The sequence below is a fragment of the Hypanus sabinus genome, chromosome 21, assembly GCF_030144855.1.
Source record: "Hypanus sabinus isolate sHypSab1 chromosome 21, sHypSab1.hap1, whole genome shotgun sequence".
In the NCBI taxonomy this organism is placed as follows: Eukaryota; Metazoa; Chordata; class Chondrichthyes; order Myliobatiformes; family Dasyatidae; genus Hypanus; species Hypanus sabinus.
In genome coordinates this window covers 18,890,403-18,914,244 of record NC_082726.1, presented here as the reverse complement: position 1 = coordinate 18,914,244, position 23,842 = coordinate 18,890,403, and the positions used below count along the sequence as shown (strand labels likewise).

At 43.4% G+C, this 23,842-nt stretch overlaps 1 protein-coding gene across 3 annotated transcripts in view; it reads left to right on the top strand.

The window, feature by feature from the left end:
* Positions 1–2,291: 2,291 nt before the first annotated feature.
* sv2 (synaptic vesicle glycoprotein 2) overlaps positions 2,292–23,842 on the top strand; it is a 99,918-nt gene continuing 78,367 nt past the window's right edge. Inside the window, exons 1-2 of one of the 3 annotated variants that reach the window (XM_059946086.1) lie at positions 2,293–2,417; positions 14,490–14,589. Coding sequence is in view for 2 of the 3 variants with exons in the window: in XM_059946084.1 (XP_059802067.1) it covers positions 2,345–2,417 (73 nt within the window). In the remaining variant the exon portion in view is untranslated. Of the gene's footprint in view, positions 2,418–14,489; positions 14,590–17,967; positions 18,069–23,842 lie in introns of those variants that run through there. The other 2 variants (XM_059946084.1, XM_059946085.1) reach the window with 2 other exon arrangements.

The window sequence follows — 23,842 nt, the reverse complement described above, 5'->3', positions numbered from 1 at the left end:
TAATGATTCTTTTAGTTACTCTCTGCAGGTTTTAAAAACATTCCCAATCCTCTAATCTTCCACTAAGTTTTGCTTTGTGTATGCCCTCTCCTTTGTTTTTACATTAGCTTTGGCTTTCCTTGTCAGCCATGGTTGTCGTTTGCAGGGGCTGTTGGGGAAAATGCCACCAACATTAGTGAAGGATATTTGATCTTTTTTTGATGAAATCCTGGAGCTGTGACTTTTTTTTATTTAGGTAGTTGTGAAATTCGCCCTCGCTCGACCCGTTGTTTCCCCAGCATACCCTGCTGTTGGCTCCCGCCATTTGACAGATTCCTTAGTCTTTCTCCAGCCGAGGGATGACAGTACACAAGTGTGAGCATTTCTCCGCTCTTTCCAATGGGTACCATTGGATTCCAGGTAGGAGCTACATGAAGCAAGGAATGAACATCGAAACCTAAGGTTAAAAGTCGAAAATAATGAAAGAAAAATTCACTGCTCGCTTATCTTCGGCCCGATTTTGATGAAATGTTCAAGGTAATCATCCAAAATCCTCTTCTACACCTGGATAAAGTGAATTTATTTTTTTTTACAAGCCAAATGGGAGAAAACATTTCCAGGCTCTCAGCTAGCTTTACGTCATTTCAACTATCATTAATAGCGGATCAACCCCTTAGCCTAGCTCCACCAACTGCAGCTGATTGGAAAGAGGCTCTTTTTCTCTGTGTTGATAGGAAAAAGTAATTTAGTGAGGCAGTGAATGAGACGAAACCCATTTCCAAACCTCCCATATGGTAGCTGTCCTCCCCGTTAACATTTGTCACTTCCAAAATACGATTTTGTAAGGATACAATAATAATTTATATAAAGATTCAAGCTTCTTTAACTTTTTATATATTTAAGGACTAAACAGGATCTGTATTAGTCTAAACATGTAACACCTGACGTGAGAGGCTATCATGAGTATCGACATTCAGAGGTACACTTCCTGTCCAACCACTTGTGCAAGAGAAACGGTACGAGGCAGAGTTGCCAACTGCTGCTTTTGATTCAGCGATATTCGTGGCTTTAGCAATAGTTCATGAGATGTTCTTTTTTCATACTTGATTACTTGGTTCCAATTTAGGTGGCTAAAAGCGTAAAAAGCTTTATTTCTGTTATTTTTATACCTGCTTAGGAACACTGCTAAGCGCTGTGGGCCCTGCTGTCCGCTCTGATTCAGTTGTATTAGTAAGGCTGCATCTGTGGTGGTCTGTGGACCACCTAATACAAAAGTAAATTTTTCTCACTAACAACCCTATGGCTTATAAGCAAACAATGTTAACTTCTTTCTTTCGTAAACAAGCTGAGGAGTGTAACAAGAATAACGTATAACAGTAAAACAGCACAGTACTGTTTTTTACTGATAACAGTAAACGTGACAAAAGCTGTTTCGCCTGCTTCTGGTTCAAATTTTCTAACCAGGTCCAAATGCAGTTCTGAAAGTAATGGCCCTTTGAAGTCAGGCTTGTATCCCTGTTCAGATGTTTTATTGTACCAGTTATACACTGAAATGTAGTGATAGGCTAAAATCTTGTAAATGTCTTAACTATCACTATATTTCTGTGGAGCTTTGGAATTCATATATTTCTTTCATCTTGGTTTAGTGCTTGACATTATGAGAAGCCCTATTCATTCATATATATATGTCACATCCAATATGTGTACCTGCTCATTTCATGAATGGGGCAAGGACGTTGCCCAGTACATGAAATGAGCAGGTACACAAATTGGGTGTGACATACGAGGGTGATTGAGAAGTTCGTGGCCTAAGGTGGAAGGAGTCAATTTTAGAAAGCTTAGCAATTTTCAATTATCTGAAATAGAAATACCACAAAAGTTATTAACTTCAAACTTTCTGCATAATCACGCTAAGAGTTGAACTGCACACGCATGTAACTAGAGCTGTATAACCTTAGGCCACGAACTTACAAATCACCCCACGTACAGCTCCGGCACCTGAAAAATTGACACTACAGCCCTGCTCACTGTTTTGTTCTCCTATCTAGTTCTGCCCCCTGAAGGAGACCTCACGTTGCTTTATTGCCGCTTATTCCTCGTGTTTCCCACCTTTTGCTCAAACCCGCCAGGTTGAGCTCTACCCTAAATGCCCCGAGTATTGTTCTGCCCCTCCTGCAGCTTATCTTATCCTAGGGGATCCCCTGCTGTCCCGAGATCAGCCACAACACCGCTTCCCTTCCTGGCCCCGGTTGCCATGAGAACGAAGGGGCGCTCGGTCACGTGGCTCGCGCCGGAGGCGGAGCTTCCGGGTCCCGCCTTCTCGTGACGTCGCGGTGCCCGGCCGGGACGGGGGTAAAGCGGCCGAATGCGAGGGCGAATGTCATTCCGGGACCGGGAGCCGCTGTTGGAACTCGGCAATGTCGAGGATCCAGTCCGAGGTAAGGGTCCGCATCACTCCACTGCCGATTGCCCTCTTCACGCCGGCTACTCTGCACTCAGCTGTCCCTGTCGTCTGCCCTTCGCCTGTACCTCCCTCCTGGCCGTTCCCTTCCTCGCCCCTCGTTAACTCAGTTTAAAATTGCGATCGCCTTACTCTATTGCACTTGGTATTTCTTAAATCTTTGCATTCAGCATCTGCGCCAGGAAGTCTGAACACCTTTGTAATGGTGCCATCTTCTATCCATGTGAATATTATCTAGATTGGTACTTGACGGTTGACATATACTTGAACTGATGGGCCTACTTCAGTGCTGAATGACACTGATCCTGTAGAAAAGTTTGTTTCAATAAAATCCTTTTGAGACTTCAGATAACTTCAAAGCAGCTGCAGCAACAGGGTATTTAAAAGATTGCCATTGTTGTTAGAGAAATTCAGACACAGAAGGCAGATGTGAATTAAAAAGTAGAAGTGAAGAATAATTCTTGTCCCGAACACTTTTCCGTGTCAGGGTCCCAGCTGAGCCATGCTAGCACCAAAAATCAGTAATTGCAGATGTAACTGAAAGTTTCAGTGGACCATTATGGTATTCTTCCTTTCTGTTGGAAGGTAGCAAATGCATCTATCAGCAAGATTGCATGTTTGAGGTCAATGTCAAAATTGTCATGAGTATTACAAACTGTTTGTGGCTTCTGAAGTATGTTGAACAGCATAGAAACAGGCCCCTTAGCTCACTCGAGGAAATCTGCAGATGCTGGAAATTCAAACAACACACACAAAATGCTGGTGAAACACAGCAGGCCAGGCAGCATCTATAGGGAGAAGCGCTGTCGACGTTTTGGGCCGAGACCCTTCGTCAGGACTCCCTTAGCTCACTGTATACACTTGGTGCCCAATTTTTTAGGGACACTGGTACACCTACGTGTTCAAGTTTAATTGTCATCAACCATACATGAATACAGCCAAATGAAACAGCATTACTCCTGGGCCAAGATGAACAGTGCCAACAACTCACATATAGCCCAAGGCACATCATAGCACAAATAAGATAGCAGGCATATATAAGATAAGGTCCCTTTGTTGGTTGAGATCAACCATGGATTTTGCACCCCAGCTGTCAACATAATATGCGATCCAGGGCAGTACGATAAGGAGAGTGAGCTGTTACCTGTGGAGCGGGCTACCCCTCTCCACATAGCCGATGAATTCAAAGGAGCAGCAGAGACCAATGCAGTTTGGCACCGGCTGCGTCGCAGGAGTTGTCGGTCAGCACACGTAAAATACAGTGACGCAAAAAAAAAATTATGGGCCAAGTGCGGTCTAGTACAATACAACTTGCCTTCTGCCGCACGAACACTGAGGGCCAGCACCGACTCCAGCACGAATGTCGGTGAAGTACCCGACTCTGACGCCTCCCCCCGGGTGACACCGCAGCTCGAGGCCTGGTTCTCGCTGTGATGGAGGCCACATAGCTGTCCTGCTAGCTGTCCACTCCCGCCGTTCACCAGTAAACCAAATTAATCGGTTTTGCAACATTCCACACCATCAGTGACCAACAGGGCCTTGTGTTCACAAGAACAGCAACTAAGATGATCACTCATTGTCAGACTGCGTGCCTCCTTTGTGCACTGACACCTTTCTATCACTGGCAGCATCACGGCCTGCACCAAGTCCGGCTCCCTCAGTTTCTCCTCCAACAAGTAACTCACTGATGGGGTAGACTAACTACTTTAAGTTCTTCATGTTAAGTTCTTAACAAGGTCTTGCGATAGTAAAAAAAAAGTTAAAAAAAAGACAATAATGCTTTTGGTTGGCCCTGTAGAAGCCATTATGTCCAAGTGTGCTGCTATCGTACCTTTAATGCAAATGTCTAATCAATCAATTGTGTGGCAGCAACATAAAAGCATGTAGGCACGGTCAAGAGGTTCAGTTGCTGTTCAGACCAAACATCAGAATGGGGAAGAAATGTAAACCAAGTGACTTTGACCATGAAATGATTGTTGGTGCCAGATGGGGTGGTTTAAGTATTTCAGAAACTGCTGATCTCCTGGGATTTTCACATAAAACAGTCTCTAGAGTTTACAAAGAATGGTGAGAAAAACAAAAAAACACCCAGTGAGCGGCAGTTCTGGGGGCGAAGACACCTTGTGAATGAGGGAGGTCAGAGGAGAGTGGCCAGACTTGTTCAATTAACTCACATAACCACCCGTTACAACAGTGGCGTGCAGAAGAGCATTTCTGAACGTAAACGCGTAGAACCTTGCAGTGGATGGGCTGCCACACCGGGTTCCACTCCAGTACCGAATAAAGTGGCCACTTACTGTATGTCAACCCTCCTATCTATTTATACTGATCTCACCTGTTTGCATTACTTCCATATTCCTCTTGACTTGCTCAGTTGAGTAGCTGTTTAGATACCTCATGGTATTATGTTGACCAATTATTTAATTGGTCCTAGTTAAGTTTCAATGTAACCTCTCCTTTCCTGATTATCCAGTGTATTTTGGACCCTGTACCCAATAGACACTGTACCCTTTGTATCTAGTTTCTCCAGCTGAAGTTTACAAGTCAACTGGCAGCGTGAACTTGTTCCCCACTCCGAAGCACTCCCACCTGAGCACAACGAATCCGGATTACATATAACTTTAAAAGTGAGAAGTTGCACTGACTTTGTGTTTCTCAATGTCCAGGCATGTCTCGGCATTTTGCAGAAATGATTTTGTCCCAATGACAGCAGAGAGAGCAAGTTTCAGGGTAAAACCCCAAATGTGTGTAGACGATGCGCAGCTTAGAGTGAGGTGGATAGTAATAAGTAACAACTTCAAGAAGAATTTGATAAACCAGTGGTAGAAATAATACAGGCAATTGATTCTAAATGCTGCAGTTGTAAAGGGTGTGCAGAGAGGGAGACTTTTCATATATGCTCATAACTTTTAGAAGTGGTAGGGCAGTTGAGAGAGCCGTTATGAAGCACCTGGAAATGGGGATTGGAGGTATCAGAGTGCTGAGGCAAAGAGGTTATTCTGAATGCTGCTAAATCCAAAATTAGGAGGCATAGGTTCAGGGTGGAGGGTGGAGAACTAAAAGGGACCTGAGAGGAAAAGGTTTTCATACAGAGGTTGGTAAATATATAGAATGAGCTGACAGAGGAAGTGTTTGAGGCGGGTATAATAGCATTGGTTCCACAAGGTTGTCGTAGCCAGGGGAGGAAGTGGGGGTAAGCTCCCACTACTTATTAAATGCTGCCTATGGTGTACATTTCAAATAGTCTCTGACAATCAAGTCTAGCAGCTGGCCTTCATGTGTGGCTTAGTCACTATGTCTGGCAGAATTGTTTCTACTGACAGGAGAAAGGTCAAAGGTGAGTTACTGGTGCTTTAACCATTTGCTTCGGGAAGATGGGACTTGTCAGCCATGGTTGGCAGCTCATCTAGGAGAAGGAAAATTTTGAAGTCAAACCTCTGTGCCTTTTGGCTATACCCACTCATGGGGAAGGTTTTGGGAGTAAACCCTGTGGGGAAAAGTCTGGAGCTGGAGTCCCTGAGGCAGTCCTACATTGAGTTCAATGCTGACTGGCAACTCCTGTGATGGCGATGGTGCCAAACTCTGTCAGTCATTGCCACTGCATTGGATTCGTCAGCTACGTCGAGAGGGGGAGCCAGCTGCATGGGAAACAGCTTGCTCTCCACTTCATAATGCCTTGGTTTGCGTATCACATTGACAGCTGGGATGTAACATCCATGCGGTTTAATAACCATTGGAGAGAATAATTTTCCAGGCTATGGGGAAAGAGCAGGGAAATGGAGCCAAATGGGTTGTTCTATCAGCTGCTGTTATAGACTTGTGAAGGATGCCTCTTCTGTGACGTAACAGTACAGTTGCTGTGTACTCTGTTTTAGTGATGCTAGTTAAGAGATAGCTATCAGCCTGGATATTGTGGGAGAACTCTCATGCTGCAGTGATCTGGACAATTATATTTTTGAAACACCTATCTTTTTCTCAATAAAGTGAGACAATAAAATGGGAGTACACCTTTGGACTTCACCACTCAACATGACCAGGGCTGATCATGCACCCCTTTGTACATTCTCCAACTTTTACCCATATTCCCCGTCCCTTTGGCATTAACCATCTCCTTGAGTATACTTAATGACTTGGCTCCAATAACAGCAGATTCCACAAATTCATCATCTGAGTGAAGATGCTCCGAGTTTGTGTGTGTTGTATCCTGAGGCTGCGACCCCTGGTTCTGGATCCTTTGTTGTGGTTTCTCGTGCCCCACAAATGACCAGGAGATGCAGAAGATTCTTCCAGAAGGGTTAAACTTTAATTTGCAAATCAAAGCTGAGACAGTCATTGAGCAAGTCGCTGATTGCCCACCGATCCTTGTACATAGCATTTTTTATAGCAATCTCCTGGTTTAGTTGCATTAGCATATCCGATCGGTCTATAGGTGCGTATCACACGTACATCCACCACTATTGTTTCTACACATTGACTTAGTCATGTCCCAGTCTACATCTCTTAGCTGCTTCTCATTAACACACCATTATCTTCTTATTTGGTTACATTTTTAAGTCACTGATGTGTTCAATAATACAGAGACAATACAGAGATTTCATTCTCCTACTAAATTGGATACATGCATAGCAAATAGCAAACACAAAGCTGACTACATAGTTTTGGTTACACAGCAAACAATGCAACTTTTATACTCCAATATAAAAGTATACATAGGGCCCATAGGGTCTCACACAGAGAAAGAAGACTAAGAGTCCGTGCACAAAAGCCCCAATGAACTCAAGCACTTATTCCCAAATCTTGGGTTAAACTATAATTTTCTGCGCCAAGACCTCAAAGTATTCTCTCCCTGTTACCTTGGGCCGCTGAGCCAAAAACCTGTCCCTTTGTACCTGAGACAGGGGAAAAAAACTCAGAAGCCCTTACAATCTACTCCCACACTGTCGTTTTGCTCTTGTTCATCCTGCAGGTGTTGTAGGCTGTAACAATACATTTTTGGTGTTTCTTTCTCCACTAAGCTTGTTTCAGTAATTGCCACGAGCATCAGAAATTGTTTGGTTGCAGCACGCACTACAAAAGACTTGAGACAAGGAAGAAAACAGCACAGCACAAGCGCACAGCTCAACAATACAATACTGACAGTTATTGCCATTTTAGTCAGCCATGCTCCCCATCCTTCTTTATTTTCTTTATCACTTCCCCCCTTGCACAATGGTCAATCCCATGCACTTCTGAAATCAGAATCGTCAGTAGAGGGGTGGGCGCTACCAACAAACTGTCTTCCATGCTCCACAAGCCTTCCGGGTTCTGTTTGGCCCCCCTTTGTCTCCACATTGTCTTTTCTGCCAAAGTTGCCTTACCTTGTATTTCAATTAGGTCTTCTACCACAGGTTCTGGAGCTAGGCTTACCTGGGGGGCAATGACAGCTGATGTACATCCAGACACTTTTCTGGCTGCCTCGTTCGCAGCTTGATTTCCCTTTTTTTTATTACATCATTTCCCTTTTTATGTGCTTGGCATTTTACTATAGCCAATGCTTTAGGTTTCATTATGGCTTTTATTAAGTCTAGAATTTGCTGACAATGTTGTATGGGATCTCCACTGCTTTTTTTAAAACCTCTCTGTTTCCACACTGCCCCGAACAAATGGCATACTCCATGAGCATATGCTGAATCAGTATAGATGTCTACTTTCTCACCTTCCATCATTTCACATGCAGCTGTCAGGGCTTTGATTTCCGCTAGTTGGGCGGAACATGGTTGGGGACAGAACTCCATCCTAATAATCTTATAGCTCGACTGATCCTGCTGCACTACTGAGAACCCTGCATGATTTCCATCATAATCCCTATAACAAGAGCCAGCTATGAACAGAACCTTTTTATCTGCATCCTCTAGTGGTTCTGACCGTAAATCTGCTCTCAATTTGGTAAAATGCCATAGTCTTCCCTACACAATCATGGGGTTCTCCTTCATAGCCCAAAGGGACAAAATCGGCTATATTACTGGTAGTGCATCTCTGTATAGTTATGTCTGGAAATGTCAATAGCATCTGATACGCTGTTATCCTGGCTGGCGTCAGCACAAATTTCCCTCTTACCAGCAATTCTGCTACTTCGTGGTGTGTGTACAGAGTCACAGGATAGCCCAGGGTTACAGATGATGCCTTTTCATATGCATAGTACAGCGCCGCCAATCCCTGGTAACAGGATGGATACCCCCGAGACGCCTCATCTAGTCTCGTACTGTAGTATGCTGTCGGCTGCTTTGCTTTTCCTGTGCCTGTCTCTTGTGTTAGAACCACTGTGACATAACCCTCCTGTTGGTTGGATGCATACAAATGAAAAACCTTCTCGTAGTCAGGCAAAGCTAATGCTGGTGCTGACTGCAATTCCTGCTTAATAGTGTTGAAAGCTATCTCCGCCTCTTCATTCCACTGTAAGCCGTTCTTCAAATTTGTATGTCCTGCTTCTTTCATTATCTTTCTCAAAGGTGCCACAATCTTAGCATATTCTCCTATCCAATCTGAGCAGTACCCTGCCATTCCCAAAAACGTCATCATCTGCCCTACAGTCTGGGGTTTTGGGGCCTCAATCTGATCTGGTGCTATCGCCTTCACTCCCTTGGATATTACTCTGCCTAAGTATTCCACTTGCTGCGTGCAAAATTGCAGTTTCTTTTTGGATACTTTATGTCCTCCGTGCACCAGCTTCTCTAACAGAGTTATAGTGTCCTGCTCACACTGTTCCTTACTGTGGGAGCAAATCAACAGGTCATCCACATACTGTAACAATGTACTTTCCAATGGTATGCCCTCGAGGTCTGCCTTCAACATCTGATTAAAAACGTGGTGAATGTTTAAACCCTTGCGGCATTCTGGTATAGGTATACTGAGCACCTCTGTAAGTAAATGCAAACAGATACTGACAGTGGTTGTCCAGAGGAATGCTGAAGAAAGTTGAACACAAATCAATCACTGAAAAGTAACTTGCTTCTGGTGGAACATTAGTCAAAAGCGTGTGTGGGTTGGGGACTACCGCTGGCCAGTCCTCTACCACATCATTTACCGCTCGCAAATCATGCAACAATCTCCACTTAGATTTATCTGCTTTTAAGACTGGCAGGAACGGGGTATTGCATGGATTGTTTGTCCTTTTAAGCACTCCTATTTCAAGCAACCCCTGCACTGTCAATGCTATTCCCTCTTCTGCTTCTGGTCTTAGAGGATATTGTGGTCTCCTGGGTGGAATTGCTCCCCTTTTCAGCCTTATTTCCACCAGACTAGCTGTTTTTATTTTCCCTATGTCTGTGTCATGCTGTGACCACAGAATAGATGGCAACTCATCTAACCTTTTATCTTTCTGCTGGCCTCTTTCCTTTCCCAGCAATGGCATGTGTGGTTGGGGTGCTATTTCGACTTCTCTCACTGTCCCTACCATATCTACACTTACCATTATTTTAATGCAATTGTTGTCTTCTGATATCCACACCTCTGGTGTGATTTTCCTCCACAGTGTTACGGTTTCAACACTCTTAACTAAGGGTCCTAAGTCTTTAGACTGATATCCCTTGTTTACCAACAATGTTACGTGGGGCGTAGCCTCCGGTATCCTGTACCATTTTTCTAAAAAGGTGTTCCACTTAACTTGCTGCCCCTTGCTTTCCAATTATCACAGCCTCCCCTTCCAGGTGCTGTTGGGTACATGTCTCCAGGTGCCATCTCTCCTCTAACTCCCTGTTCTGAGTCTCATCAAAAATCACTGTACAATGTAGCTCAGATTTGGGCATTACAGCCCTGGGTAATGTAGCCTGCACGTCCTTTTTCCATTTTTCCCAGGTTTCCTGAATCTGATCTGCGATGTCTCCTATCCAAAAGACAATAGCCTTCTTGTCTTCTCGCACTATCAATTGAGCCCCTGCTCTTTCCACACTCAGCCCATTTCTGGTGCACTCTAATTTTAATTCCAGTTTCAATAAGGCATCTCTGCCTAACAAATTAATTGGAGTTCCTTTAGATACTAGCACCGGCAAAACAATTTCTTTATTTCCCATTCTCAACTGCACTGGAGCTGTACACTGTGTCAACTGTGTTTTCCCCATGAACTCTACCTTCTTAATAAACTTTCCTGACATGGGAAGGTGAAGGGCATACTGTGGCTTTACACAAGTGTACCTGGCTCCAGTATCTATCATCATTGGTGTCCGTTGCCCTTCTAACATAACCTGAACAATGGGTTCCTTGTCTGCCTCCCTTGTTATCATTGGGTAATGTCCCTTCCCACTCGAGTTCTTGGGGCACCCCTAATACCTCACATAGGGGTTCACAGGTCTGCTTGGGCCTGTGGGGGCTGGTCCTTGGCTAAACTTTAGTTCCCTTCTAATTGGTTCCTGCTGGTGTGTGACAGGCCATGGTGGAAACGGACAATCTCTTCTCATGTGACCTGGCTGATTACATCCCCAGCACAGTCTCTCTATCTCTCTTTCCCCCTGTTTCCTCACTGGTCCCCTCTGCCCATAGCTCCTCTGTCCCCCTCCTTGGGACTTCCAGTCCTGTCTGGGCTGTTTGAATTTAGTTTGTTCCTGATAGGGCGTTTGTGGGAATGCTCCTCCAAAGACGTTGATTATTGGCATGGGGTTTTCCGGCCCTTGTCTTACAGTATGATCGGTTCCTCCATATAGTGGTGCTTCATCCAGTTCGATGGCTGTGCTCGGACTGGTGGTTGCTGGCAGCATCTTTTTGCTTTTCTCTTTTTCCTTCTTTTTGAGTTCTTCGAGCTGCATTTGTATTAACTTTCTTTGCACCTCTTCCTGCTGCTCAGCCAACCTTCATTTGTCTTTCCGGTATTTCTCAACTGCATGGACTACGTGGTCTCTAAATTCTTGTGGGGTCATTGATGTCAGCCCAACCACTTCCTCCAGTTTGGATTTTACTTGCGGAGGCATTGCATCCAAAATGCTATGTCAGAACAGTGTGGTGATAAATAAGCTATTTTCCACCTCTTGCTCAGTCTCCAGTCTCCACCTTTTCAACTGGTTTTCTACGTTAGGCTGCTGGGTTTTCAGTGGATCCCCCTTTAAGGCTTTGGGGTCCACTTTGGGTGGATAAAGCTTCCTGAGGGCCTGCCATACCCTCTGCCTCACTCTGTCAAACCCGTCTCCATCAGTTCTCGGGTCGTTCAAGTTTACTATGCCAGCCATTTCCATTAGTTCGTTAAATTTGGAGGTTCCCATCAACCTTATCAATAGTGCCTTCAAATCTCCCATAGCCAATAATCGTCCCGCCATTTCTTCTTCAAAGGCTCTAATCCATTTCCCTGCTCCTTCATGTAGATTGGGCAGAGTGTTTTTCAGCCCTTCTGGGTCCTGGGATCCCCAAGGGATATACTCTGGTATCCTGTACCATTTTTCTAAAAAGGTGTGCCACTTGTAAAGCTGTCCCTTGCTTTCCAATTATCACAGCCTCCCCTTCCAGGTGCTGTTGGGTACATGCCTCCAGGTGCCATCTCTCCTCTAACTCCCTGTTCTGAGTCTTGTCAAAAATCACTGTACAATGTAGCTCAAATTTGGGCATTATAGCCCTGGGTAATATAGCCTGCACTCCCTTTTTCCATTTTTCTCAGGTTTCCTGAATTTGATCTGCGATGTCTCCTATCCAAAAGACATTAGCCTTCTTGTCTTCTTGCAGTATCAATTGAGTCCCTGCTCTTTCCACACTCAGCCCATTTCTGGTGCATTCTTTTTACAGGTTTCTCCTCATTCTTCAATGTTCCAATAAGTAGACCGAATCAACTCAGTCTTTCCTCAAGTCGGTTCTGCAGTCCCCGGGACCTGTCTGTTAAACTCCTGGTTGCACTCCTTCCAAAACAAGATCATCCTTCCTCAGATAAGGAGACTAAGACTTCGAACAGAGTCGCCCCGAACAGCAGTAGCAAGACATTCTTGTCCCTGTACTCGATCCTCTTAAACTGTAGGCCATCTCATACCATTTCAGTCATTCGTTAAACTGTTGGTGTGTGTGTGTGGTGGGCTGAGGTTTCTGTGATCTAAGTCTCTTTGACTCTACTTTCCTAACAACTTGTCACACCTGATCATTTGTTTTCAGCCACTGCTGTAGCAGGGCACTTGAGACAATGGAAGAACAAATGGTGAAAGGTTGAAGGTTGTGGGTGCTTTGATGACCATAAGAAGATATAAGAGTAGAATTAGGCCATTCTGCCCATCAAGTCTGCTCTGCCTTTCAATTACGGCTTTTTAAAAAATACCCCTTTTACTGTTCCAATCAAAGACCTCTGTCTTAAAATACACCCAATGACTTGACCTCTACAGCCCTCTGTGGCAGTGAATTCCCCAGATTCACTATCCTCTGAAGAAATCTCAGTTTTAAAGGGGTTTCCCTTTGAAGATGTAGCAGGGCTGCAGATTGTGAAGGGTTAACAGACAGATCATATGTTAGCTTTAGAATGGGTAAAAACCTTTAACTGCAGTCACATGAGGGGGTGTAGAGGAGACTTACAGGATGCTGCATGGAGCATGTCCTGTAAAGAAAGGTTGAGCAAGCCACAGCTTTGGAGCGAAGTAAGGTGAGAAGCTGCTTGATAGAGGAGTATAAGATGATTAGAGGCCTAGATAGAATGGGCAGCCAGTAAACGGACTCCCAGCGTGGCATTGGCTAATATGAGAGGGAATACTTTTTAAGCTGATTGAAGGAAAGTATTGTGGGGAGTGGGTGATGTCAGAGGTAGGTTTATCGTAGAATGGTAAGTGCATGGAATGCAGTAGCATATACTTACAGTGGATTTTGGTTAATTGGGTTCAGGGTAGACGCTTATGTGTGACAACTCTTAAAGACCAAAATCTAGTCAAGAAAATAGCCCGGTTTCCCTTGGTTTGTTTGGGATACTATGCAACTTAATTGAGACAGGAGACTTGTCGAAGTTTCTGAATAGTGTCAGATGGTGTATTTATGTAGCCATTAAACACTACACTGTGCTTAAAGTGAGCAGCTTTTAAATAGCGTCAGTTGTTTGTGTTCAAAAAAACTGTGATTTTTATCACTGATAGTTGGCGAGAAGTAAGCAGTAAGGCAATTCGGGACTGTTTGTTCACTTGCGGTTTTAAGCATTCAAACATTCAGAAACGGCCGGGAGTGAAAATTTCCGAACTTTAACAGGTTAGGAACAGCAAAGAATTTGAAGGCATCAACAATCATCTTGAATGTTACAATGAAAATGAAGATTTGGAAGATGCAATCGTCAATGGTATTGTATGAAGGAAGTCTATTATCTGCAGTAGGTGTCTGTGCTGATTTTGTTCATGTACAGTCAGTTAAAAGAACATGGCAGCGTACACTGGATGAATTCCTCTGACAATAACTATTAGGAACTACAGTTTTATAGTACTGTAGTAATAATGGTAATGTTCCAGTTTGTTCTGTATTTCATTTAAATATATAATGTGTTATTGCAGTTAAATAGTAGTTTATTTTTTTTATATACATATTTAACTATTTCCATGAAACTTTGGTTAAGTGGAGCAGTCGCTTAATTGGGCCAAAATGTACTGATCCTGATGTGTTCCAATTAACCAGAATCCTCTGCATTAATGAATATTTAAGAGACTCGTAGATAAACACATGGATGAAAGAAAAATGGAGGGCTATGTGGGAGGAAAGGGTTCAAATTGATATTGGAATAGGTTAAAAGGTGTGCACAACATTGTGGGCTGAAAGGCCTGTACTGAGCTGTGTTCATAAGGTTGGATAAAATCATAGGATGACCTTTACAGCTGATCTCTACAGCAATGTTTGTCTCAACCTATCAGGATATTCCATTTGCCTCAGCCATCTGTTCCCCACCACGTAATGAGTGACACTGAAACCTTTAGGAGGTTCTCTTCAGCTTTTATGTTCCTGACTTCTGTCCCACTTACAAGTCAGCATGTGACACAGTTGTCTGTCATTGTGCAAGGACTGTGCGTTGACAAACTGATCTTTGTCAGCTGCAGAGTAAACCTGCTTGTTCTGAAGCTTCTTTTCTCCTCTTCATCTTCAACAGAATTTGGATAATTTTCATGCTTCATGACCAAGGCTGGGCTCTGACATCCTGGAATGTTCTCTGTGCACCCTCCATTTTCCTTTTTTTAATGTATCCTCCGGTAAGCAAATTAGAAAATGATGCATGTTGTTGACTAGAACTTTGCATTTCTTCAAAAATAGTGTCACGTAGGAGGACAGATGGTTCCCTTGACTCTCCGAACCTCCGACAATGTAGCTCTGTTCCCTTGTGTTGTAGACTTGGGTAGAACATAGAGCTTTCTGCTTATCATTAACTAAGCCACAACAGACACAAAATAATTTCTATGAATATTAAATAAAAATAAAGCCTCCTTCATCAAGGGTAAATTTCCTTAGAAGTATAAAGTTTTCAGAAAATGACAAACTTAAGACTGCTTTAGTCAGGATTTTGAAATATGCTGAATTATAGTTTTAAGTCAGTGGTCCCCGAGGAAACAATATGATTTGGCGATATGAAACGATCTGAGTCAGCTGCACCTTTCCTCATTCCCTGTCATGCCCACTGTTGAACTTGAACGCACGCAAGAACATCAGTCACCTAAATGCAGTGATACCCCCGTGCCAGGGGTCACTGTTGGCCATGGGTAACTGGCGAGAAGTACCGTTGCTACTGGCCTGGAGCGTGGACAGATGGGCGCCGCCTCTGAACCTGTTTAACACAACAAATGTTCGTGGGGAACCCGGTGCTAAAATATTCACAGACGACCTAATTTGGGTTTAGGGTTCCGTAAGTAGCAGAGTAGCTAACTGGCTGCAGTCTACTGAAAGTCATCCCTCGAGCCAAACTTTTGTCGGCTTATAGATCCTACCTACAAGGAGGGTGGGCGCGCACCCTGTTGCACTCCTTTCTCGGTTGGTCGCTGTCTCCGGACTGTGACCGCCATGGCCCCGGTACAGGGACCAACGGGCCCTTACCTCGTCCTCTCACTGGTGTGTTGCAATGATTTTATATGTTCATATGAGGAAAATGTGTGCTGTGTGTTTAATATCCAAATGTTACTTAAAATGTTATGATGCTATTGACTTATAAGTGAGTTATAATTGACTTATCACTATACTCGTGCGAGGAAAATATGCATTGTGTGTTTAATATTAAATACGTTAGATAAACCCTTTTAGAAACAAAATTGAGTGTATTAGCCACATAAGTGATTTATAGTTGACTTATCACCTATATTCCGGTCGTGATTAACACCCCCCCCGCCCCCTGTCGGCTGGTCCACAAGAATATTGTCAGTATTAAACTGGTCCGCAGTGCAAAAAAGGTTGGTGACCCCTGTTTCAAGTTATTTTGTGATGGATTTCAATATATTATCTGTTTGCTCTGGATGTGTAGCCCTAATGCTCCAGCTGTTCTTTCATACCTGTACTGACCCGCTGACATTATGCCACATAAATGGCAACGTAAAATAGTGAAATTTCTACATTTGTCTCAAAGCCCTTTGAAGGTAAAGAAAATACTCGTTGTTGTAGAATCCTTTGAGATCTCTCATGTTCCTCAGAATACGTACACAATGCTGGAAGAACTCAGCAGGTCAGGCAGCATCCGTGAGAAAAGAGTAGCCAACGTTTCGGGCCGAGACCCTTCATCAGGAATGGGGGGGGAAGAGAGGGTCGAAGCCCAGTAATAGAGATAGGGGAGGGGGTAGGGCCTAGAGGTGCCAGGTGGAAAACCAATCAGAGGAAAGATAAAGGGGGGGGGGAGGGGATAAGCATGAAAGAACTGTAGAGATAAAGAAGCAGAAAGTTGAAAGGGGAGAGCGGCAGAGAGGGTCCTGGGATAGAGGAAGGGGGAGGGAGAGGGAATTACCGGAAATTGGAGAATTCAATGTTCATACCACCAGGCTGGAGGCTACCCAGACGGTAGATGAGGTGTTGCTCCTCTAACCTGAGTTTGGCCTCATCATGGCAGTAGAGGAGGCCATGTATGGACATATCTAGATGGGAATGAGAGACAGAGCTAAAGTGGGTGGCAACCGAGGTCCTGTCAATTGAGACGGACGGAGCGTCAGTGCTCGACGAAGCGGTCCCCCAATCTGCGTCAGGTCTCACCGATGTAGAGGAGGCTGTACTTCAACTCTGTCTCTCATTCCCATCTAGATATGTCCATACATGGCCTCCTCTACTGCCATGATGTGGCCAAACTCAGGTTGGAGGAGCAACACCTCATCTACTGTCTGGGTAGCCTCCAGCCTGGTGGTATGAACATTGAATTCTCCAATTTCCAGTAATTCCCTCCCCCTCCCCCTTCCTCTATCCCAGGTCCCTCTCTGCCGCTCTCCCCTTTCAACATTTTGCTCCTTTATCTCTACAGTTCTTTCATGCTTATCCCCTCCCCCTCCCCCTCCCCCCTTTATCTTTCCTCTGATTGGTTTTCCACCTGGCACCTCTAGGCCCTACCCCCTCCCCTATCTCTATTACTGGGCTTCGGTGCTCTCTTCCCCCCCCCAACCCATTCCTGATGAAGGGTCTCGGCCTGAAACGTTGGCTACTTTTTTCTCACGGATGCTGCCTGACCCGCTGAGTTTTTCCAGCGTTGTGTACGTATTCTTTGATCCACAGCATCTGCAGTTGTATTCTCATGTCCCTCAACAGTGCGTGGCTTGTGTGATTTTGTTGGGAAACGTTGTAGATAATTTGCCCTAAAAGGCCAACAAGCAGCAAATGGATAAATGACACAAGGATTAGCTTTTGTGATAGTTGAGGTGTACCTACCAGTTAGACACTACTTTCCTTCTATCAGCTCCATAATGGATAATTCATGATGTTGCATTAGTTATGCACTTGGATTTTCCCAATTCATCTACAGAGCAGGGAATAAGAAGGGAATTCCTCAGTGTGAGATCCCCAGATTGTCATGGAGTTCATCTGTAGGCACCTTCCGCTTATTCTGTTTCAGGCTGGCAGCTTGTCTGCAAAACTGGAAGTTGTTTGCCGAGAAGCCTGAACAGCAGGGTTTTCTATTTAACCCATGAACTGCACATGACTCCCATTTGCCTGCTTTCACTACGATGCGTCATGCATTTTAACATACTGAATTTTAACTGGCACAGACCAACCTTGTTAAGCTGTCTTCGCAGCATCATAGATAAGACTTAACAATCCACAAGTTCTTTCCCCTGCTCCTCCATTTTGTGAATTTAGTTTTACTCTTATTGAGGCTGAAAACTTCAAGGCATTTGTGAATGTCATAAGAAAGTAAGAAGTAACATGGACTTTTCGGTGTCGTCGCCTGAACCCTTAGTTCCTAGGTGGCACACGGGGCCTCAACATGGACTTCTAGGATCCTTTAGTTTCCATATGTTTATAAGGTTAGTGGGCTGGTACTTTCATAACATTCTGTTTTTCTGTTAAAAATTAACTGCAAAGAGAACATTACAAGAGAACAAACATTGGATGACAATCTGGTGGATGGCGGGTTAGTGATTAATGGGATAGTAAAGAGAAACCTTTCTGAGGTTTTAGTGATGAGGTGAGATGGAACCAACCACTTTGCGATGAATGGAGTTGCAGAGGGTGAAAGTATTAGCGTTTGTGGGAGTTGCCAGTGAAAATACAGGTAGATGGCTGAAAATTTGATAACTGGTTAATATTTTGGTTTATCTGGATTTTGACGTTAGATAAACATTAATCATGGGTGTGGGGAAGAAATGGCTGTAGCAAGATTGAAATGGAAACTGATACTGTGTTCAGATAATGCTGACAGCAATACATAAAGATGACAATGGCTTGGCCTCTGTGCAAGTATAAATGCTGCAGTTATACTGTGGATCAACTACTGGGGTTTTGGTGGTTATGGTTTTGGAGTGTGATCACAATTGGCTGAAGTTTTTCCTGTGAGAAGCTTGCTAGACGGAGGTGCAATGCTGTGGTGAGAAGGATTGAAGAGCTTTGGGACAAAGCTTTACTGAACTTGGCTCTGTTGTTGACTTGATTTAAAAACTTGGCTCGAGTGCCATGGTATAACAAATGTAAGATGGAGACTACTTTTTGTGGGCAGCTGAGTCTGAGGAGACTGCTCTTCAGCCTCATCTGATTGACGGAGTTACGTGATGCTGCTGTCTCCATTTTTCTTGACACAGTTGCATGGTGAAGATCATGTCTACCAGACCCCTTAACGGGTAGACGCCACTCTGATTGGGGAAGCAGTCTCTCAGCCCCTGGGATGAGGCAGATGTGCAGGATCCTGGCAATGACTTTCCCTGTGCAGAGACAGCAGGACACCTCCAGTTACTGCAGTCCACTTGTTCCTTTGAAGATAGGCGTACTACTGCATCTTGAGATCACAGAGAGTCATATAGTACAATCAGCCCACCACCTCTTGTGCTGACTCTTGCCAATCTAACAAATCCTATCTGTTTGCATTAGGTGTTTATCTTTCTAAACCTTGTCTGTTTAGATGACTTTTAAATGTAGCAACTGTACCCAATACTTCTTCTGGAAGTGTACTTCAGATATCAACCAATCTGTTTCTTTTAAAAAAAACATTCTCCTCATCTGCTTTAAAACTCATTCCCCTCATTTTAAATCTAGGGCCTCTTGCTTTGATACCCCAACTAATAGCGAGGGAAAAAAACTTGACGATCTATCCTTTCTATGCCTCTCATAATCTTTTTAATTCTATTGTGTTATCCTCAGCCTCCTTTGTTCCAGGGAAAACCAGCAGAAATAATGTCCTCAAATCAAGGTCAAAGTCAAGTTTCTTGTCAAATCCACAAATACATGTATGCACAGCTGCAATAATAACTTACTTGTAGCAGCATCACAGATGCATACACAACATTCATAAGAAAATCACAATAATAAATTATGCAATTTGTACAAAAAAGAGTGCAATAAGAGCAAACAGTGCTACGTTGGAGTTTTTACCAGTTTTTGTCTGTTTATATATAGTTGTTTGTAAATTTCTTTTGTATTTTTCCTTGTAAAAGCATGGATGAAAATGAACCTCAAGGTAGTATATTTACATATACGTACTTTGATAATATATTTACTTTGAACTTGAGTTGTGTGGGTAGGTTTAAGAATCGAAGGTTGAACAGCAACTTCCTGTATCTGGTGGTCTGGAACTTTAGGCCTTTGTTCCTCCTGCCTGACACCAGTCTGTGGGGTTGTTAGATATTACCTTCAAATAGCCGGGACAAAATGTCCTGTTAAATCTCCTCTACACTCTCTCCAGTGCAATCACAATCTTCCTGTAGTTTGCTGAATAATCTCCGTTTAGGATCTCAGCAGTCTCCTTCCAGGTTTCCCACAGCATTTGGAGATAGAGCAAAAGATTGTAAAGATCGAGATCTCAGACTTAGCACCAAATTGGTGGTACACTGTGCAACGGTGTTCCTTGCTGTTGGATCCTGGAGATCTTGTAATCCAGAGGTTCTTTGGAAGTTGAGAATGAAGCATAAAACTTGTTGCTTATGGCTGCTTATTGAATTTATTTAAATCTTGTGTCCATCTCACAATATGAGGGAGTAAAAATCTTTGCATTATGACTGTCGCAATGTACAGACGTGAATTTGTAAGTCTAATGGCTTGTAGAAAGAAGCTGTCCTGTAGCCTGTTTGTCCTGGCTTTATGCTGCAGTACCGTTTGCCAGACAGAAGCAGCTGAAGAAGTTTATGGTTGGGGTGACTGGTGTCCCCAATGATCTTCCAGGCCTTCTTTACATACCTGCTGCTGTAAGTGCCCTCAGTGGAGGGAGGTTCACGTCTACAGATGCAGTGGGCTGTCTGTACTGCTCTCACCAACCTTGATGCAGTTCCCATATCAGGCAGAGATACAGCCAGTCAGGATGGTCTCAATGGTGCCCCTGCAGAAGGTGCTGAGGATTTGGGGGCTCATGCCAAACTACTTCAGTCACCTGAGTGTTACAAGAGCCAAGAACAAACAAAGGAAAAGGCAAAAGAACAAAGAAGTTGTTGTTGTCTTATTCAAAAACAAGCTAAAAAGATAACTAAATAAAAAGATAACAGGGTCCTCAACTTCCTCATTGGGAAACAGCGGTCAGTCTGGATCAGAAATAATATCTCCTCCTTGTTGATAGTTAACACAGGTGCATCTCAAGGATGCAGGCTTAGTCCACTGCTGTACTCCTGCTACACTCATGACTGTGTGGTTGAGCACGACTCGAGCAACATTCACTGATGCCACAATTGTTGTTGGCAGACTGTCAGATGCTGAGAAGGAGGCTTACAGGAGTGAGTGATGCTGCAACAGCAATCTTGCAGTCAACATCAGTAAGACCAAGGAACTGATAATGGACTTCGGGAAGGGGAAGTCAGGGGAACACACACCAGTCCTCATTGTGGGGATCAGCAGTGGAAAGGTGAGCAGCTTCAGGTTCCTGGGTTTCAATATCTCTGAAGATCTATTCGGAGTCCAGCATACTGATGCAGTTATGAAGAAGACTATATTTCATGAGGATTTTGAAGAGATTTGGTACATCACCGAAGACGAGTACATTTCTATAGGTGCAGCATTCTGACTGGTAGCATCACTGTCTGGTGTGGAGGAGCCACTGCACAGGATCAGAGAAAGCTGCTGGAAGTTGTAAACTCAGCCAGCTCCATCATGGGTAGGCTTACTCACCATTGAGGACATCTGCAAGAAGCAATGTCATTAGGGACCCTCCCCATCCAGACCATGCCTTCTCATTGGTACCATCAGGGAGGAGATGCAGAATCCTGAAGAAACACATTTAACATTTCAGAACCACCTTCTTCCCCTCCACGATCAGATTTCTGAACAGACCATGAACCCATGCACACTTCCTCAATATTTTGCTGTATTTTTGCAGTACTTATTTTTTTCTGTATATATATTTTGTGTTGTAACTTGCAATATTTTGTGTATTGCACTGTATTGCAAATCTCAAGGTTGTATAATATATTCATTGATTATAAATATACTTGAATACATCTGTCACAAAACAACAAATATCACAACTTATGTCAGTGTTAAACCTGATTCTGACATTCAGTGTTAATGAATAGCCTGCAGAATAGTCAAATTCAAGAGGTGTGACACCTGTTGCAGTGAAATTTAAGCTCCTAGAAAAATACAGAATCACCTATGTTACGGTCACTGGAAAATTCACTAAACAGTTGCATGTTTATATAAAAATACAAGTAAGTATAGAAAAGATTAAACTACAGGAAAAATACAGTAACTTTACACTCTAATCCAACACTGCCCAATTTTGATTTTAAGACCTGCTGTGCTACAGTGGGCATCTCAAAGCACTGGAAAGGTACCACCGATGTTATCTATTCAATGTCCTCAAAAATAACTAGAAAGAAATGAAAACTAATAGCTACATTCTTTCCTCGGTGAGCAATCCCAACATTGAAGTACTTGGCCAGCTACTTTGAGCAGTCATTCCAAAAACAGATGCACTATTATGAGATCAGAGATTTCCTGGTATATCCCATTCATAGAACATAGAAATCTACAGTACCTTACAGGTCCTTCAGTCCAAAATGTGGTGCTGACCATGTACTGTAACCTACTCTAGAAGCTGCCTAGAATGACCTTACATCATAGCCCTCTATATTTAAGCTCCATGTACCTATTTAAGATACTCTTAAAAGACCCTATTGTATCTGCCTCTACCACTGTTGCTGGCAGTGCATTCCACCACCCACCATTCTCTATGAAACACTTGCATCTGACACCCTCCTGGTGCCTACTTCCAAGCACCTTAAAACTTGTCAGCCTTTTCAGCCCTGGAGAAAAAAGCCTCTAGCTATTCACACAATCAGTGCCTCTCATCATCTTATGCACCTCTATCAGGTCAGCTCTCATCCTCTGATGCTCCAAGGATAAAAGGCCAAGTTCACTCAACCTATTTTTATAAAACATGCTCTCCAATCCTGGCAACATCCTTTTAAATCTCCTCTGCACTCTCTCTATAGTATCCACATCCTTTAGTGAGGTGACAAGAACTGAACACAGTACTCCAAGTAATGTCTAACTAAGGTCTTGTATAGCTTTAACATTACCTCATAGCTCTTGAATTCAATCCCATGGTTGATGAAGATTATCACACGATACGCCTTCTTAACAACACTGTCAACCTGCGCAGCAACTTTGAATGTCCTGTGGACATGGACCCCAAGATCTTGCTGATCATCCACACTGCCAAGAGTCTTACCATTAATATTATATTTTGTTTTCAAATTTGACCTTTTGAGATGAAGCACTTCACACTTTTCTGGGTTGAACTCCATCTGGCATTCTCAGCCCAGTTCTGCATCCTATTGATATTGCACTGTAATCTCTGACAACCCTCCAGACTATCCCTGATTGAGATACAGTGCAGATTAGGCCCTTTGAGCGATTTATTCCCCCCCCTCCCCCGATTTAATCATAGCCTAACCATGAGACAGTTTACAATGACCGATTAATCTACCAGCTGGCGCTTCTTTGGACAATGGGAGGAAACCAGAGCACCCAGAGGAAACCCGTGTGGTCATAGGGAGAATGTACAAACTCCTTACAGGCTTCAACAGACGGAGTCAGTGGAGGGTAGGCTTTTTTTTTGTGATAGACTGGGCTACATCCAGAATTCTGCAGCTTCTAGCAGCAGGACGCTGTCCTACCAAGCTGTGATCCCAAATGGGGCCATTTGGGTGGATAAATTGTCTGAAATTCTCCATTTTTGAAACTACAAGTGATCTTCATCTTTGAAGTTTTCTTGGCATTTTGCTTTTCCACTATCCTTTATGTGACAGTGGGCCTGGCTTTAATTCCATGATTATATTCGTAAAATTGGCCATCTGTACCTTATCAAATTATTTATTATTGAGATGCAGTGCGGAGTAGGCTGCTCTGGCCTTTTGAGCCATGTCACCCACCAATGTCACAATTTAATCCTAGCCCAACCCTGGGATATGGGGAAAACCTACCTACTAATTTAAAGGTTTAAAAAGTCTTGAGTGCCCCTTAATCTCTACTCAGTGATATCAAACTTCCCTAATTTGACCAAAACACTATGTTGCAAGCATTGAACAGATTTGGTTTAAAATTTGAACTGGTTTCTTTGTGTATTTATTAAAAATAACATGAAAACAATTATTTATCATACTGAAGTATGCATTTATTTGTCTCATTCATAAAAGCCCCAAATGGGGGCTCCGTTGAGGTGACTGACTGTATTATGAAGTAGTTTCTGAAAGGATTGTTTTAATGCAGGTGTGTCACTTAGAGGAAATTTAGGCATGACTGTCCCAAAAGCCCAAGGACAAAGCTGTCTTAAAATTAAATGCACCTGGATTATTACATAAATACATGAAGTTATTGTAGCACCTTCCAAACTTTGGGTTGAACTATTTA